Source organism: Tursiops truncatus, chromosome 6 (genome assembly GCF_011762595.2).
Source record: "Tursiops truncatus isolate mTurTru1 chromosome 6, mTurTru1.mat.Y, whole genome shotgun sequence".
In the NCBI taxonomy this organism is placed as follows: Eukaryota; Metazoa; Chordata; class Mammalia; order Artiodactyla; family Delphinidae; genus Tursiops; species Tursiops truncatus.
In genome coordinates, this window is record NC_047039.1 from 107477245 (window position 1) to 107495585 (window position 18341).

Here is an 18341-nt window from a genome sequence, read left to right on the forward strand (position 1 = left end):
AAAAGATAAAACACAGACAGACCCAGCTCTGCTACTGACCATGAACTTCCCAAGCCTCAATTTCTTTATACATAAAATGGGGGTAAAAATAGCATACACCTCAAAGAGTTGTTGTGAGGACCAAATAAGAGAACGTGTGAGGAGTGTCTGACGCTCTGCCTGACTGTCGGTAAGCGCCCGATAACGTCAGCTGCCATTCTAATAAGAATCAATCACTAGTGCCAGTTACTCTGGCCAAAGCCTAATGGAAAAAAGGCTGGGGGCCCCCCTGGTGGCGCAGCGGCTAGGAATCTGCCTGCCCATGCAGGGGACATAGGTTCGAGCCCTTGCCTGGGAAGATCCCACATGCCGCGGAGCAAATAAGCCCGTGTGCCACAACTACTGAGCCGGAGCACCTAGAGCCCGTGCTCCATAGCGGGAGAAGCCACCACAACGAGAAGCCCAGCGGGGGCTCACCCAACTAGAGAAAGCCTGTGCTCCACAACAAAGACCCAACGTAGCCAAAAATAAATAAAATAAAATAAATAAATATAAAAAAAAAAGAAAAAAGGCTAAACACAGACACACAAATCCCGCACATTTCATTAGCCGAATGTCCTCTGACACCATCCTTTTCACTAAGTCCAAGTCAGCCTCCTTCCCAAGCTGCTGCCTCCCCCGTCCATCCCCCTGCCCATCTATCTATCTATCTTCCTATCTATCGCTCTATCCCTCCCTCCCTCCCTCCCTCCCTCTCTCTTTCTCTTTCTCTCTCTCTCTCTCTCTCTCACACACACACACACACACACACACACACACACACACACACACACACACACACACACACACACACACACACACACACACACACACACACGGCTGGCTCCCTGGGTCCAGAGGGAAGTGGGGTGGGAGCAGGGAGAGGGCTCAAGGCAGGGAGGGAGCAGCAGAAGGAGACCAGCCCAGGAAGGGAGGGAGAAGGAAGATGAGCCACGATGAAAATTCACTCATGTGCTCGCTGCTGGGCCAAAAGGAAACCCAATCCCAGGCTGGAATGCCAGGGACCCTCGGCACGGAGAGGCTTCATGCAGATAGAAGATGGAAAGTTTATCCAAATAACAAGACTCCAGCGGGCTGCCCTCCTGAGCCAGCAAAGGACACAGGCCCTGCCCCACCCCGGGGTCACCAGCTGCGTGTCTCCTCGGGCTCCAGCAGGCCCAGAAGGGAGGGTACAAGGGCAAATCCCCTGGGAGGCCCTGCCAGCTTCACATTCCTTGTTCCAGGTGCCTGCATGCCCCCCACCTGTGCATCATGGGAAACTCTGCTCTCGGCCAACAGGCCCACGTTCTGTGTCTGCTTCTCCGGGGGTCAGTTGAGGGCGAGTGGGGACGGGCTCACCGTCTCCCCTGGCAGTGGTAACAGATTCCAAGCCCAGATTTCCAGGCGGTGATGCAGGGTTAAGAGTGCTGGGGCCTGGGATTTCCCTGGCGGTCCAGTGGTTAAGGCACTGCGCTGCCAACGCAGGGGGAATGGGTTCAATCCCTGGTTGGGGAACTAAGATCCCACATGCCACGTGGTGCGGCCAAAAGATTTAAAAAAAAAAAAAAGCCCTGGGGCCTGAGTCCGGGCACCTGACCGTGACTGGGTGACCCTGGGCAAGTTCCTCACTCTCTCAGGCTCTCCAGCACGTCTGTCCAGTGAAGGGGCTGGACTCCATTGGGCTGGACCCTCAAGCCCTTCCTCAGACTGTGACTGTCCCTGACAGCCACACACCCCCATTCAGGGCAGAACCCCGTTAGTCATCAGCATAACTTTGCTTTCACAATTAACTGGTGTCTGTTTCCCCCACGAGGACAGGGACCCCGTCTGTCTCACTCATGACCTATCCCCAGCACCAAGCACAGCACGAGAACATAAAACCTGTCCCTGGCTGTGAGATTACACCAGAGCCCTCGACTCGGTCTCCCAGGCATCTTACGACACAGGAAAAGGCTGGGGTTTTCCAGAAAAGCCAGCTCAGGCCTGGGGACAGACCCTTCCCAGCCTGAGGCAGTGTTTGCCAGGGGCTGTCCAATCCCAGTAGAGCGCTTCCTATACAGGTGGGGCCTCACACCTGGAGCCGGCCAGGCCAGCCCAAGGTCACACCTCAGCAGCAGAAAAGGTCACTACCCCGTCAGGCAAACCGAGCTGTCACCTAAGCTCGGATCCTCAGTTTCCTCTTCTGGCAGATTCTGTCAAATGATACAGCACCTGCAAAGGGCCTGGGAAACTGGAGCTGAGCCGGGCCTGCACTTGAGCCTGGGGTGAGGTGAAGGGACGGAGGCGGGTGTGTCTGCGGGACTCTCACCTGGGGCCGGCAGGTCACCCTGCTTCTGTGTCCCCCATTAGAGGAAGATCCCAGCCCCACGGCGGGGTGGGGGACAGATGTACCAGCACTTTGAAAAACAACCACCAAAGGGTAGTTGCACACGAGGGGCACTGCGGCCATGGCCAGCAAGTACCACGGCAAAACCAATTTCTGGGCAATTCTGGTTCCCCCAGATACCTGCGCTCTCTCGGCTCTGGGGCTCTGCAGAGCTGCCCCTCTACCTATGGCTCTTCTTTCTTCATGCCTTGGGTCTCACCTAGACATCCCCTTCCCCAACAAGCCTTCCCTGACCCTCCAAGTCTGGGTCACTGCCGCTCCCTTGGCTCCCAGAGACGCCCTCGCTCCCCACCTCGGCGGATGTTCCATGCTGGGTCCTTCCTCCCAGAAAGGGGTCCTTGGGAGGATGAGGACCATGGTTGCCTCCCCATCCGGCACCCCCAGCCCCACACACAACCTGGCACTGAGCAGGCTCTCAAACAATGCTGGGATCGATGGATTAATCCCATGGAAGTGATTAAGGCTGTCCAACCGAGCACTGCCTGCAACAACGAAAAACAGAGACAACCCAAGTGCCCAGCGATAGGCGTTGGGCTGAGCAAGTTAAAAGGCAGGCTACTGCGGCCATGATGGAATATTCTGCAGCCATTCTACATGCTTCAGGGGGACGACCAGGATGCAGATGCCCACAGCCCGCTGCCGATTTTCATCTTCTTCCTGTTACTTCTCTTTACTTTCTAGTTTTTCTTTGGTATTAGATATTGCTTGTGTAATGACAACAACCATGAAAGGGGGGGCTCTGAGGAAGCTCAGAGTTGAAAGGTGCAGCCTCCAGGGCCTGAGGAGGTGACCTTTGTTGGATGCTGGCAGGTGGGAGCCATTGTGGGTCTGAGGGGGAGGTCAGAGCTCACTACCAAGACCTGACTTAATAGCATCCTGTCGCTCGAGTCCAGCCTGCCAGGGCTCCTCTGGGAGGGAAGCCCTGACCTTGGCGGGGGCGCCGGACCCCAAGGGCAGAAACTCTCAGCTCTGAGGGTTCACTTCGTGCCAGGCGCCAGGCATGGCTTCCGTCATGAAGCTCACAACACTGCGAGGCAGTTGCGCCGTCCCCACTTTACACGTGGGGAAACAGAGACACAGAGAGCTGAGGCCACAAGGCAGAGGGGGAGCCCTGAGCACTGCAGAAAGGGGGCCCCGAGCCCAGCCTTCCGCCTCACACACCTTCAGCAGCCGACGTCCAGCTGGATGAGAACAGCACGCTCCTCTCGCCCCACTGTTCCCACCACGCCCACCTGCACTGCCTGGCGCAGAGAGACTCCACGCTGGAGAAGCAATCCCCCACTTCCCGGTGTGAACCCCCCGAGTCCCATCCATCCACCCACCCCCCGGCAAAATCTCTACTGACATGTTGATCCATTTCCTTCTATATTTTTTCTACACCTGCACAGACATACATACTTGCCGACGTACAGCACATCTTCACTTTCAATGGCTATGCAGTCCCCAAGGCTGGTGGTCACTGTCCTAAAAGCCAGATGACATCCCAAGCCCTGGGAGGGCCCAGCAACAGGACCCTGGCCTGTCACAGCACCCCTCCTGGACGGACCCGTTTTCCTGACCAGGAACTGAGACACCAAGAGGGGAAGGGACTTGGGCCACTTGGAGGACTCTGGGAGAGTCCCTGGGCCACCAGGAGCCCGTTTCCTCATGTGACAGGAGGGCAAATAACAGGCATCGCTGAGAGATCGGGCGGCCGAGCTCCTCCCGGGCCTGGTGCAGGGCCCACATGGGCGAGCTCTCTCGGAGCGAGGTCATTTCATCACGATGTGCCCTCTGATAATTAGTTAATTAATGGTTGGCCGGAACCACTTGTTCAGCGCATCCCTCCAGCCAAACCTTGAGCTCTACATGGGCAGGGCCTGGGCCAGCTTGGTTTGGGTGCCACGCTCACAGTGGGCGCTCAGTCAAGGTGTGCCCCTGCGCCGGATGCACAGGGAGTCAGTCGGGGTGCCAGGACCCAGGTGTCCCATCCCCAGCCTGTCACACCAGGGCTTAGTCCCAGAGGCCCAGCGCCCAGAGAGGTCGGGAGCCAGGGGGAGGGTCAGCCCACCCAAGATCAAGTCCCTGGGCCCTGCCTCTCCCAGCCTCACCCTTGGGGCTCAAGGACAAGAACAAAAGACTCAAAGCCAGTGAGTCAGACTGAGAGGAATACACGCCAGGAGAGAGGAAGCTGCGTGTGCGCGGCTGCACGCACGCCAGGCCTGTGGTCTCAGACCAAGGTGGGGGGCAAACACTCCTTCCAGACGGGCAGAGGGGAAGTCAGAACCAGCCAGGGCCGTGCCCCTGCCCACGTCTGCCCCACCCCTCCATACCCCCCAGCGCCCTCTCTGCACCCACCAGACCCTGCATCCAAATAGCTTCAGGTCCCTGTGCTGCGAGATGGAAACCTTGCAGGACATTTACTCATTCATTCACTGCTAAGGAATTAATTTAAAGTAACAAATTTTAATTATAGCTATTGATTATTGAGCATTTACTATGCCCGGCACTGTGTTAAATGTGCATAAATGTAACTGATAAACGCACATAATGCGATTTAACCTTTACATTAAAAGCATATCCCATGTAATGAGGGAAGTAGTATTGTTATCATACCCATTTTACAGCTGGTGAAACCAAGGCCTCAAGAACCACAGTAACTGTCCTGGGGCACCTGGCTAGTAGCCAGTGGAGCCAGCTCTGTCCCTCGAGGCCACACTGTCTGCCTCGTACTGCTCATATCACGGACAAGAACCTAGGACCACAGCCACATGAGGCACCTGGAGGAGGCCCCAACCCAGCCTGCCACGAGTGGGTCCAGGGAACAGCACTCCTGGCTGCAGGCTTAGTCCGTGGGTCCTGCAAGGCCTCTCGGGGCCTAGAACTTGGCCCAGAGGACCCCCAAGAGGCTCTCGCCCAAATCTTTCATTGAACCCCGGTGGAAAATGAGGCCCAGGGTGGAGGCTAGGCCGAGCTCCCCGCCACGGCGCTGGACTCTCTGAAGCCACAAGGGGCACTCGGGAAGAGGGGAGGGGAGTCGCGGGGCTCTGCCCCTAATCACACAGGAAGTCTGCTGAGCCCCACCCTGGGGGGCTCCAGGCCTGACTGCGGCCCGGCCCCCAGCCTGCAGGGCAGGCCCCAGAAGCACCTCCTCTCAGATTCTGCCACAATTTCAACAGGAAAACGGGAAAGCTGAGCTGGGTGGCCTGCTACAGCCCGACTCGGAGTGGAGGTTTGTCTCCCAGGAGCAGGCAGGCCTGAGAAAGTAACACTTCTGCCCCGAGAAAGGGGCCTCACCTCTGGCCACAAAGACTCAGGTCAGCGTGAGAGAAAGGGCTCGTTGTGCTCAGCCACTCAGCCCAAATCGTGTCCCACCCCGTGCCCCCCGGCCACCCTCCTTGAGAGATGGAATCGCCCCCATTTTCGAGACGGGGGAACTGAGGTTCAGAGAGGGGAAGCCCCCTGCCCAAAGCCGTGACTGTGCTGAGCAGAGCCCGGAGGGCTGCCCTCGGCCGGGCTGAGCAGTGGTCGTCCTGGGGGATCAGGCCTCTCCCCACTCCTTTTCCTGGCAGCCTGAAATATGGCAGTGGGGGTGGAGGGGAAGGTCGCTTTGCTTTTTTTTAATCCTCCACAACACCTCGCTGTCTGCATGTGGACAGGCCTGGGCTGTCTCCTCAGACACAGGCCTGTCTGTGAGGCCAGCACAGGGCCGCTTCTCTCATAAGAGGGCTTGTTTGTTTACTCAGTTTTCAAAATTATAACCTTCACAGCCCCACCCGGGCCCATCCCTCCTTCCTGACCAGGCTTCGCTGTCTGGGGTGTCCAGGAATGGAAAGGGCCCCGGGTTCCCGTCCCAGGTCTGCAGCCTCTGAGACCCTGGGAATGTCCTTTCCTCTTTCTGGGCCTCAGTTTACTCACTTATGAAATGGAGGAGGGGATTGGTCAGATGACTGCGAAGGGTCCTTCCTGGCGAGCAGGGAGGTCTGGGCCAGAAAAGGAAAGCAGCCACTGCCCATCAGCGAGCTCCAAACTCAGGGCAAGGGGGATCTGCGGCCTGAGCAGGCCAGGCCGCGAGCAAACCTTCCATGCTAACCGCAGCTCCGCAGCCCAGCGGGGCCCAGACTCCCCAAAGCTTCAGCCCTGTTCTCTTTTCTCCCCTTCCCACTCCTCTCCAGCGAACACTTCCAAAAAAACAAACAAAAAACAAAAACAGTAACAGAACTGCAATTGTCAGCCCACTCCCCTCTGGAGGTCCCATCGCTCCTAAAATCCCTGGTGGGCAAATGACACTGCTCCCCCAAGGACTCCCCCAAGGACTCACTGCTCCCCCAAGGACTCAGCTAAATGGAACTGCCACTTACCCAGCGGGTTCCATGTGCCAGGAGCAACTGCCTCCCAGAATCTTCACATGCCCCAGAGGCAGGGATCACCTTCCCGTTTTACTGAAGGCGGAGAGTAACTTGCCCAAGGCCACGGGGCCTTTGCAGGCAGAAGCCAGTTGCCTCCTGGTCAAGGCCAGACATGCTGCCCCTTGAGTTGGGCTGACCAGATTTAAAACCAATATGCACTTCAGAAAACATAAAGATCCACTGTCTTTGTAACACAAACCACATTGCGTTCAGCTTCATGGAAGCGTCTTGGATGGCATGAGTCCCGTGAGATCAGGGCTCGCGTCACTGCTTCATCCCCACCACCCAGCTCAGGCCCAGCACAAGACAGTTTTCAGAGTGGGCTCTTTCCCTCCACAACAAGATGGCATCACACAATAAATAATTGCTGGGGCTTCCCTGGTGGTGCAGTGATTGAGAGTCCGCCTGCCGATGCAGGGGACACGGGTTCGTGCCCCGGTCCGGGAAGATCCCACATGCCGCGGAGCGGCTGGGCCCATGAGCCATGGCTGCTGAGCCTGCGCATCCGGAGCCTGTGCTCCACAACGGGAGAGGCCACAGCAGTGAGAGGCCCGCGTACCACAAAATAAATAATTGCTGGGCACCTGCTCTGTGCTTTCAACACAGCCCAAAGCCTACAGGCTCCCAAGAGGTCAGAGCCAGGAGGGTACTAGAGATTGTGTTAGTGCCCCATTGCACAGATTGGCAAAACAGGGCCAGAGAGGAAGAAGGGCTTGCCAGAGGTCGCCTGGCACCAGCCCTGAGACTCTTGCCTCCCAGGCTGCACCCATAAATGGCTCCCGGCAGGTGGGAAGGATTAGAGGCAGGTAAATAAAGCACAAGAGGGTGAGTAGCTTCCTGCCCAAGGGACTCCTCTTCTAGAAGATTCTGGCTTCACAAACTTGGCTGGACACAAACAGCTCTGTCAGGCGTGGGGAGGAAGGACAGCAGCTGCGGCTGGCTTGGCCACAGATGTGTGGGTGGGAAAGTGGGGTTCGCAGTTTCCAAACCACAATTCATTTTTCCTCTGCCCCTCCTGGGTGCCTGGTTACCCACTGGAGCCCCTGGCCCTGCAGGTGGGCCCTGCACCCTGGCCCATGCCCTGCACTTTCGTTCCCCTGAGAGGAAGGACTCCCTCAGCCAGTGTCCTATCAAGGGTGATGTGCAACAGTAATGACTGGTCATCACAGGAGCCAGCACTTCCCACATCATCTCGCTGATCCCTCACAATAACCGAGCGCATCTGGGCTACCTTAGGCCCACTTTACAGATGAGGAACCCGAGGCCAGGGGAAGGGGCAGTTGAGACAAGATCTCGAAGCCGGGTCCCCAGCATCCAGGCCCGCCCTCTTTCCACTCTGCCCCTGGAAGCAAAGGTCCTCATACCAAGAGCTGCTGTGGTAGGGAGTGAGTCATCAAAGGAATGGGAGCAGGGGGAGCTAGGACCCCTGGCTACCTCAATAAAACAGCCTATGGGGGGTCCATCAATCCTGCAGGGCCAAGAACAGGCACCAGATCTTCCCAACCTCACACATCACCATCACCAAGGCCTGGTTGCTCCATCACCCCTACACACACACACACACACACACAACACGTCCCCTGACTGTACCCCATCCGCACTGGTTTGGGCCCCTCTCACCACGGGGCTCCCCTCTCACCCACCCTCCTAGGCCTCCCCAGGACACTCAGGACGAAGTCCCCTCTTCTCTAGGGCCAGCCTATGTGGCTCTCTCCTCTTCACCCCATCCCCCCTCCTCAGCCACTGGGCCAGTTCCCCTCTCACACTTTCCTGCTGAAGATCCCCCCTCCCGCCCCCCACCTCGAGAACACTCCTCACCCTGAAGAGGGACAGCCAGCCAGGCAGCGCCACATGGCAGGGGCTGCGTCAGAGTTCGAGTATCAGTGTGTCCCTGGTGTCTAGCACAGTGCCTGGCACACAGTAGGAGCTCAGTAACCACTGACTGAATGAATAAAAGGATGACCAAGTGTGTCTGGGGCAAGAGCTCATCACATGCCTGTGGGCTCTCACAGGCATGCAGATGGCGACCCTCTCCCTCAACTTCTTACATCCAAACCCACCCAGCCCTGCCTTTAGAAGGTACCTAAGACCACTAGGAAAAGGTTTTCAGAGACAGAGAACTCCCATAAGTAGATACTGGTCTTAGGGGGTCACAGATGGGAAGAAAAGGCACGGAGAGGCATAGCCATTGGTTCAGAGTCACACAGCAAAAAGTCAACAGGACCAGGCTCGAGACCCAGATCAAGCAAATAGTTCTGGACACGTGGCCAGGCAAGGGGGGGGGTGTGTTCCTATCTGTCTTTTGCCCCTTCATTCCTGGGCCCTGCCCAACATCGGACACAGAGTAGGTAATGCCGTTGACTGACTCTCCTGTGTGACCACAGCCCGTCTCACCACCCTCCAGGTGCCTGCTGACCGCTGCAGATGTCCAGGGCCACAGGCTGGTGCTCCTCAACCTGGGGCATGCCAACTTCCTGGAACACATGGCAGGGGTCTGGGTGCCTGAGGCTACAGGACAGACCTGGCCCATCTCCCTCCAGGTGGTGTCCTGGAGCTACCACGCGCTGTGCTCTCACCACTCACCAGCCCCGTGCTGCACCGCGCAGGGGCTGTCACTCCTGATTCTACGCCCTGAGAAGCCAGCACTCTCATCCTCTTTAACGGAAGGAAGACACTGAGGCTCAGAGAGGGTGGCCAACCTGTCCTCAAACACCGTCGAGTGGCAAAGCTCGGACTCACACCCAAGCAGTCTGAGCGCACAGCCTCGCCCAGACCTCTGGACTCCCTGCTTCCTTCTAACTTACCATCCACTGTGTCACCAGGCTGGTCCCTTCACCTCTGTGGGCCAGAGGTAGCACATCTCCAAACCGAGATGGTTCCCAGGGGTGGAACCAGCTGCCCTGGAGAGATGGGCACTTCCTGTTCTTCCAGTTTTAAAATCTGGGAGATCAGAAGATTGCAGTGTTCCATGACTCAGGCCCTAAGATTCTATCGGAAGAGGGGCATGGCTCTGCTCCACCCTCGAGGGTTTTAAACTTAGGTATCTGCCTTCATGTTTCCTTCAAACTCTGCCCAGCACCTTCGACAGAAAACCCTTCTTCCTCAGGGAGGGAAGTCGGTGGGGGTGGGGCAGGGGAAGGAAAAGCAGCTCAGGAATTTCTGTGACCGACCGCAGGAGGATGCTACGAGGAGACCGGGGCGAGTCACGAGCTCTGCCTGCGGAGGAGGACGGGGCGCCGGCAGGAGGGCAGGACTGGCCAAAGGCAGACTTGAGTCCAGCCGAGTAAAGACGGGAGGACAGATGTGTGCAACCCAGTCTCTGACACATGCCGCTCTTCCCACTCGGCCCCTGCCACTAACCTGCTCGGCCCCCGCACCCCTAACCACTGGCCTGTAAAATGCTGGGGAGGGAGGCGGAGGGTGCAGATGCAGAGAAACAAAGGAAGGCTTGGCACAGAGTAAGTGCTCCGTTAAGCGATGGCTAATCTTACAGGTTCAGAGCCGGGAGCAGTGCAGTCCATCAACTACCATCCTCAGGCAGGAGACAAATCAGTGGACTCCCTGCAGGCTGCAGGCTGGGGAAGCGGCAGGACCTACGTGGTCACACCCAGACGCCACGGGCATCAGTCCGTGTCCCCAGCTCACCGGCAGCTCCTTTGAGCAGGCTCCCAAAGAAAGATGCTCAGAGGTGTCCGGGCCTCCCAGGACGGGCCTTCCTTGAAATGCCCAGGTTGGTGGAAGCAGGCTGGGGGGTGGGGAGGGGGCGTAGGGCAAGAGGATGAGTCCGTCTTCAGCAGGGAAGCTGACGAGAGCGGGAAAGGAAACAAACACAGTGACTCAGTTTGCCCCTGAAAACCACCTCTTTGGTCACAGTGGAGCATGGCAACGTCCTACATTAGGGGAAAGGCTAAGAAAAATGTCTGCATGGACGGCCTCAGGTGGAACAGATGTAGCTTTGGAGGACGCTTCCAGGGAGGGTCTGATGACCTGGGAGCGGTGTTTACTATGAATCGTTTAGTGCAAGGAGCGAGGCACAAACTGAGTCATGGCCTCAGCGACGTGTAAAACACAGAAGGGAAATACCACGAAAGAATAAAGTTATTGCAGGATGGTGGTGAGTGACTCCTAACCCTCGCTCCTCAGGTGGCAGGAAGGGAGGCCCATGGCCCAGTTTGGGTTTAGAAAGGTCTCTTTGGCAGCGTGTGTGGGAAGGATGGAGGGGTGAGATGGGAGGCAGCTCTGAGCAGGCGAGGCCGGCGCTCAGGCCCCAGCAGTGGGAAAGGAACAGACAAGTGGAGGCTGGATGGAGGGGGAGGGCAGGGTCAACGCCAACAAAAGCACGTTATGTAAGACGACACAAGAGCAGGGCAGAATCCCCAGACGCTTTACCCCCAGGGGCTGACCCAGACCTTGGCTAAGGGCAGCAGCGAAGGGGGTGGTGGTGGAGCACTGCTTCCGGCCAGCCTGGGCTCCCTGAAAAGCCCACGGCTGCATCCAGGAAGCCACGCACCTGGGTGGGGGGGTGGCCAAAGGCAGACCCTCCACCCCTAAACTCCTGGGACCTTCAACCACTGCCCGAATGAGGAAAGGCAGTTTTTTAAAATCAACTTGGAGGAAAGATATTAATTATTCTGTTCAATAAATTAAAAAGATACCCCCTTTTTCATATCTGATTGTCAAAAGGGGTGATAATACTTGGTACTGAAGTACCACATGCTGTCAGGAGGGAGTGTCAAATGTTTACAGCCTTTTCAGAGGCTCTGTGTCAACACATCAAAACGTGACCCAGGAGTTCCATTTTGAGGCCGCTCTGACACCGGAACCTGGTGCAGGATATGTGCAAGGAGGTTCAGGCAGCACCGTGATTACTAGCAAAACACTGGAAACAACCCAACGTCGGTTAACAGGGGTCTGGGTAAATAAACCTTGCCACGCACAGAAAGAAACACCCACAGAAGAAGGCAGACTCACGTGTTCTGACATGGAAGGGTATCTACAATATACTGAGTGAAACAAGTCAAACCACAGAAACATATAATTGCACCTCTTTTTATAAACAGAGTTAAATGTATATGTACACAGATGGGCGTTTGGAAACAGTGACACACCAATCTTGAGGGATTTCTTCTGGGCAGTGGGATTGAAGGGAGGGAAGATGGAAGAGCTCTGCTTTTTTCATTTTCCACTCCCACATTGCTTGCGTGTGTGTTACTTTTGCAATCAGACGACATTAGCAGTGTTGCCTAGAGTTGGGAAGGACTGAGGGGGAAGCGGGGGGTGACTACTAATGGGTGGAGAGTTTCTCTGATGGGTGACGTAATGTTCTAAAATCGATTGTGGGGAAGGTTGCACAACTGTGTGAATATACAAAAAAACCATTGAATGGTAACACTTTAAGTGGGTGAATTGGCTGGCAGGTGAATTGCATTTCAATAAAGCTGGTATTTAAAAAAAGAATTAGCAAGGGGAAAGGTGAGGCCGGCAGAAGGGAGGAGCACAGGCCCTGGCAAACTTCTGTGCTAGCGCTCTCGGGTAATAAACCTTAAGGGCACTGTGTGTATGTGTGTGTGCGGGGGGGGGGGGGGGGGGGGCGGTTCCTTGGCCCCCACAATTTCATCTTGATCAACAGAATTTCTGGAGCAATGATTGAGTCTTTCAAGTCCGTCCTTGAGGCAGAGCCCCCATCCCCCTGACCCACACCAAGCAGGGCCAGGTTTCCTGCTAAGGGCACGGCACCCAGCCCCTACTTGCATACCTCGAGCAACAGTGAGCTCACTCTCTCACCTGCTCCATCCTGGTTTACGTGGCTCAGACCATATGCAAAGAACCCCTCTTACAGCACTGATAGAAGCCAGTGGGCGCTTCCACTCTTGTTCTTGTCCTGGCCTCTGTGCCAGGTAGAAGGTGTGAGTTGGCCTAACCCTACCCCCCACCTCTCCACGTCTTAGTTCTTTCCTTGTCATATGGGTCCTCCCCTCACTGCTCTCTGGACCCACTCCAGATAGCCCACAGCCATCTCACACATATGCCAACACAGAAGGTAATCAAGGTTTCTAAAAACCCAGGTGGATTCTTGCATCCCAGAAACCAGCATCAACCCTGACCCCAGGGACTGGACAAACCTCAGAGAAACAGGACCTAAATCACAGCTACAGTTGCTTGCTTCAAACTCCAAACACCTGGTCACTCTCAAGAACAGAGAGTAAAGAACAATCTCAATAATAATGGCAGTTGTTTGCTAAGTACTTACTATGCCCCAAGCACTGGGCCAGGTTTCATTATTCCCATTCTACAGATAAGAACACTTGAGATTCAGATGCTGGCCCAAGGTCATGCCAGTTAACTTGCTGTGGAGTCAGTGTTGGGACCTTGAGGGGCTCAAATCTGAGGAGATTTGTGGGGAAACTTTGGGATGGTTAGGCCCTCAGAGCTGGAAGGGACTATGGCCCACAGGGAAGACACCCTTTCAGTCACAGTGAGAAACAGACTGAAGAGAGTTAAGTAAGCGGCTGCCTTAGGTTACGCAGGCCTCCTGGCTCCCAGGCCAGGGTTCTTCCTCCACACAAACTCCCTCATGAAAGAAGGAAGAGAATCATCCTGCCACTAGCCCCACGGGGCCGCTGGTGTGAGAACAAGCCCCTGCTTGCCGGGAGCTTTGAAATCTCAGGATGAAAGACGCCGTGATGGCAAAGCAGCGCCGTGGCAGGAGCGCGCCTGACCCCTGCCAGGACTTGCAGGCTGGCACTCACCTGCTCACCTCCTCAAGGCGGGTGCAAATCCCGGAAAGCCACTGGCCGAGCCACAGAACCCAACCAGGAACAGGCCTCGGAGCTCAGAGCACAGCTGACTTCACTGTGGGGCGGCCCTGGGTCCCGGGGTCGGGAGGGCTCTGGAATTTTAATTGTCCTGCGGGCAAGTGCTCGCTGCGCTGGCTGCTCCGTGGGTGGGGCGAGGACAATGCGAGGATCGCTGAGGGGGCAAAGCACGCCCCCATTCCCCACAGCAGAGATATCCAAGGCAGCTCCCTCCCGCGGGAGGGGGCTGGAGGCTCGCTGGTTTCCTCCCCTCCCACTCGGCACTGCAGGAGCCCCCTCAGGTGAGTCTGGACCAGGAATTTGAGGCATTTAAGGAGGGTTATTAATAGCACTGAAGTGTTGAGAAGAAAGAGGCCAGCAGGCTCTGAGTGCGCACAGCCCTCTTCCACCAACTTAGCATCCACAAAACAAACCCAGCCCTGTCCAGGAGAGGATACTTCACCTTCTGTGGCCTCAGTCTCCTCTCCTGTGAAGTGGCAGTTCTCAGCCCAGGAGGTGGGAAGAGGGGGAGAGCCAGAGCTGGGTGTGGAGGGAGGAGAAACCCCACCAAAGAAGGCGCAGCACACCCCAACCAGGCCGGGTGAGGGGCCCCAACAGGAGGTCGTGAATGGATGGACTGTTACAGAGGCCCAGGAGGCTGCCACCAACAGGGAGGGGACAGGAAGACTCCGCCCAGGCCTTCCTCCTCCCAGAGTCCAGGCCTGTCCTACAAGCAAGTATTCCAGGACTTAACCCCCTGCTGGTCTGACGCTGGAGAGGGTCTGACTCATTTCTTCATCACCCTCACCACTGGCCCCGGGCCCAGGCCTGGCACAAAGGGGAATTTCAGGTCGTGAGCCCAGAACCACAGTCACAGGACAAACCTTTGTGCCCAGCTGGGGTGGGAACCCGGCGTTAAGGGACCCCTGGTTTCTGTTCTCCAGGGGTCTGAGTGGCAGAACTCAGCTTCTGAAACTCTAGAGAACTGCAGGACACATCATGATAAGTGTAGGCGGACACTGTGCTCTGGGTCCACCAGACAGAGAAAGGCAGATTCAACCAAGAGGAACAGCCTCCTCTTTCCATAGGCTTCCCCCTCCATCCTACATGGACCAGCACCCCATGCACTGGGGTCTCCTCTATGCCAGGCTGTGCTAAGCAAGCTATGTGAATTAGCTCACTTAAGTCTATTAATAAGGAAGAAATCATTCACCCCATTTCGAAGAGAAGAAAACTGTGAGGGGCCAGGACATTAGGAGACTTGTCCAAGATCTCATGGCTGGGAAACAGATGCTGGGGTTCCACCCAGGCAGCCTCACGCAGAACTGAGTTTCCCAGGCAGCCAGAGGGTCTCACCCTCTCTCTCCACTCTCTGAGTTTTGGGGAGGAGGAACCCAGGACCCTGCTGCAGTCCCTGGGCTTCCCCAGGGAGGGGGGAGGGCGCAGCTGCCCTTCTGAGAAGTGGCCACTGTGCAGAGACGGCTGAAGGAGGGGGCTGAGGAGGCTGGGCTCCGGCCCTGACCAGCCCCCTAAACAAGCTGGCAGCAGAAGCACCCTGCTGTGCCGGAGTCCGAGGACAGGGATTCTGACCCACCGCTCCTGTGTATCCCATCTATCCTAAGCCCACTCCCCAGGCTCAGTCTCAGGCCTTGATGGGCCAATCCCCTAGAAGCCTCGGCCACGTGTACTGGGGCTGGGGCCAGGGCGAGTGGGGGACTGGGACAGCTAGGGAAGGTCAGGACACGCTGGCCGAGTGGGCCTGGACCGCTTCCGGGCGGGGATACCCAAGGTTAAGGGGAGGCTGCGACCCCTCCCATAGTTCGACTGCGGTAGTGTGTTGGTGGATCCGACGAGACCCGGCTCCAAGGGGTGGGTGGGAGTTCGAGTCCCCCCGGGAGGGGGAAGGGCGGCCTCAGAAGGGGCCGGGAAGGGGCGCTGAGACGTACAAGAAACAAGCTTGGACAACAGTCTTGGTCCCCCAGCCACTCCCGCCCTGCCCGGGGCCTGACTCTCCCGAGACCCCAGCAGGCTGGCCGGGATGGGGGCGTGGCCGGGGGCTCCCCGCCGGACCCCCTGCGCGCGCTGCGCGGGACTCACCTGCGATGTGCTGGCGCCTGGCGTCGTCCAGGTGCGTGGACAGCACGTCCCCCATGGTGAGTAAAAGCCGCGGCCCGATCCGGCCGCCGCCTGCCGCTGCCCGCGGTGCTCAGACGGGCGCCACTGGCGCCATGGAGCCGACCAGCCCCGCTCCCGCCGCTCCTGCCGCCCCTGGCTGCGGCCTCGCCCGGCTCGCGCTTCGGCTCTAGCAGCGTCAGTCCGCGGACCGCCTCCGCCTCGCGCCCCAGCCCGTGGCCCAGCAGCCCTACCGCGCCCGCCCCGCCCCGCCAGGCCACGCCCCCGGAGCTGAGCCCCGCCCCCTCGTCGGTGGCTGGCAGGCTGGCGGGCTGGAGGGCTGGCGGGCTGGCTGGCGGGCGGGGCAGGGGGCCGGGGATGCCGGGACCGCCCGCAAGACGGAAACAAAGAGAAGGTCGGAGAAAGGGAGACCGAGGAGAGACGCAGAGGGAGGCGCACCGGACCGTGATCAAAACGAAGAAAGAGATGGGGCTGGTGGGGGCATCGGAAAGAACGGGAGTGTCTGGGGGGGCTCCAGCCTGAGTGTCACCCCCTCCCCGACCCGCTTGGGAAGAGAATCTCGCCGAGGAGGACGTAGGGGACCGGTAGGCGACGCCTAGGCGCACTCCTCCCGCCCCTGCTCCCCTGCCCCCAGCCCCGCCCGCCGCCGCCAGCCCTCAGGAAGTTCCCTGGCCTTGATCCGACCTGCCCCAGAAGGTGTGCCCTCCTGTCTTGCACAATAGTGCAGGGAAAAGGGAGGTGGCAGGCAAGGCTCCGGCCCAAAGGCACCCCTGGTCCCGGTGCCAGGCGGACATTCTTCAGGCTCGGCATATGGGTACTTCAGTTGGGAAGTGGTTTGTGAGACAGGGCAAGTCAGAAATAGAAAAAAAAAAGTACTTTACAGTTTGTAAAAGACTCAGATTCAAAACCCACGGACCAGCATGGACTTTGGGTACCGGGCCTGCGGGGCTGGGCATTGATTGGGTCACGTGTAGCAGGGGAATGTGTTTCAATTCTACCCACACTATCCCCCAAGCCGGTAGGGGAGACAGGTTAACCCCTGGGATCCCCAAATCATGGACTGGGGTAGCAGAGGTCATCCTTTGGCCGCTGATGCTCAGACCTCCTGTACTGCATAGCAAGAGTGACCCAGTTTCTGCTTGCTTACTCCAGTGACTCAGTACTTAACTTGTCAGCGTGCCCCACCCTGTAATTGGACAGCTCTTATTGTAAGTGTGACATAGGCAGAAAATGATGGTAATAAAAATTAACTTTACTGAGCACGGGTGCTTCAGTCCTGTCAATGCCACAGAAGGTAAGTTTGAAGTTGACTAATGTGATCCAGGCCAGTGGCCTGTTAGGAACCGGGCCACACAGCAGGACATGAGGGGCGGGGGAGCGAACGAAGCTTCATCTGCTGCTCCCCGTCACTCGCATTACTTCCTGAACCATCACTGCCATTACCACCTGAACCATCGCACCACCCTGCCAAGTCCGTGGAAAAATTGTCTTCCATGAAACCGGTCCCTGGTGCCAAAAATGTTGGGGACCGCTGATCTAGGCACTGTTCATGTGTTCAGTGATACATGCCTGCTCGCTAGGCCCTCTGCAAGACGCTGGGGATGAAAAGAGAGGATGCAAGTTGTCCTACCTGCTCTGGGACCCAGGACAAGTGGCATTATTGTGAACCTCAGTTTCCTCATCCGTCAACTGAGGATAATGATGCTTTGTTGTGAGGATTAAATGAGATAGCAGAATGATTAGCACAGCACCTGGCACACGATGGGTCATCTCAGTAGACAGAACCCACCATTCTACTATTCATTACAGTCCCTGCCCTCGAGAGCATAGAGAAACTGGAGGAAGGAACAGAACATTCTGTCTTGAGGAAAATCACAGAAGGAGTAGTGCCAGAACTACAAGTTGGAAAAACCAGAATTTTGACAGCAGATACTGAGGAACAGCATTCCAGGGAGTGGGGAAAGCACAGGCAGAGGCACAGGCTTTGAAGAGCAGAATGTGTTCACGCAGCAGAGAACTATCAGGTGGAGTTGAAGTCCAGCTGGCAGAGATTATTAGTTTCCTTCTACAGACAGAAACTGAGGCCCAGAGAGGGAAAGTGACTTGCCAAGGTCACACAGCAAGGTGGAGGCAGAACCCAGCCAGAGGCCAAGTCAGCTGACACCCAGCGTCTGGTTCTCTTTGAGCCACCAGTGGTGCCGCTAACCTTATTTCCTTTTTCCCATGGCCCAAACTATAGGGACTGGAAAGGCCTGCTCTGCTCTGGGAGGTGGGTAGATGGAGGTAGCTGACATCTGAACACCGCAGGGCATCGCCTCAGCTGGCCTGGAGGCCTGGGCCATTTGGGGTAGAGGTGGGGCCACAAGCGAGCCTTTTGCCAGGCTCCCTGGTGCACACAGGCCTGTGAGCCTGGAGCACCCACACACTTCCCAGCGTGCCAGGCCCCTAGCCCAGAGGGCTCTCCCTCTTGGCTTTGAAGACCCTCTGTCACATGTCACCACCTAGCCTTTCTGAGCACCCATGGCCTCACATGTGAGACAAACAAGATCATAGTAGTGGAAAGGCATTGTAAACATGTGAATAGCTCTCCCCAGACCTTAGGGCCAGTCCTCTCTAATTCAA

General features: G+C 57.1%; 1 protein-coding gene across 4 annotated transcripts in view; it reads right to left on the reverse strand.

The window, feature by feature from the left end:
* NIBAN2 (niban apoptosis regulator 2) overlaps positions 1-15919 on the reverse strand; it is a 52700-nt gene extending 36781 nt beyond the window's left edge. For 2 of the 4 annotated variants that reach the window (XM_033858628.2, XM_073806622.1), the window contains exon 1: positions 15684-15916. In XM_033858628.2, the coding sequence (XP_033714519.1) occupies positions 15684-15738 (55 nt within the window). In that variant the 5' untranslated portion in view covers positions 15739-15916. Of the gene's footprint in view, positions 1-15683 lie in introns of all 4 variants that reach the window. The other 2 variants (XM_033858626.2, XM_033858627.2) reach the window with 2 other exon arrangements.
* Positions 15920-18341: the final 2422 nt, after the last annotated feature.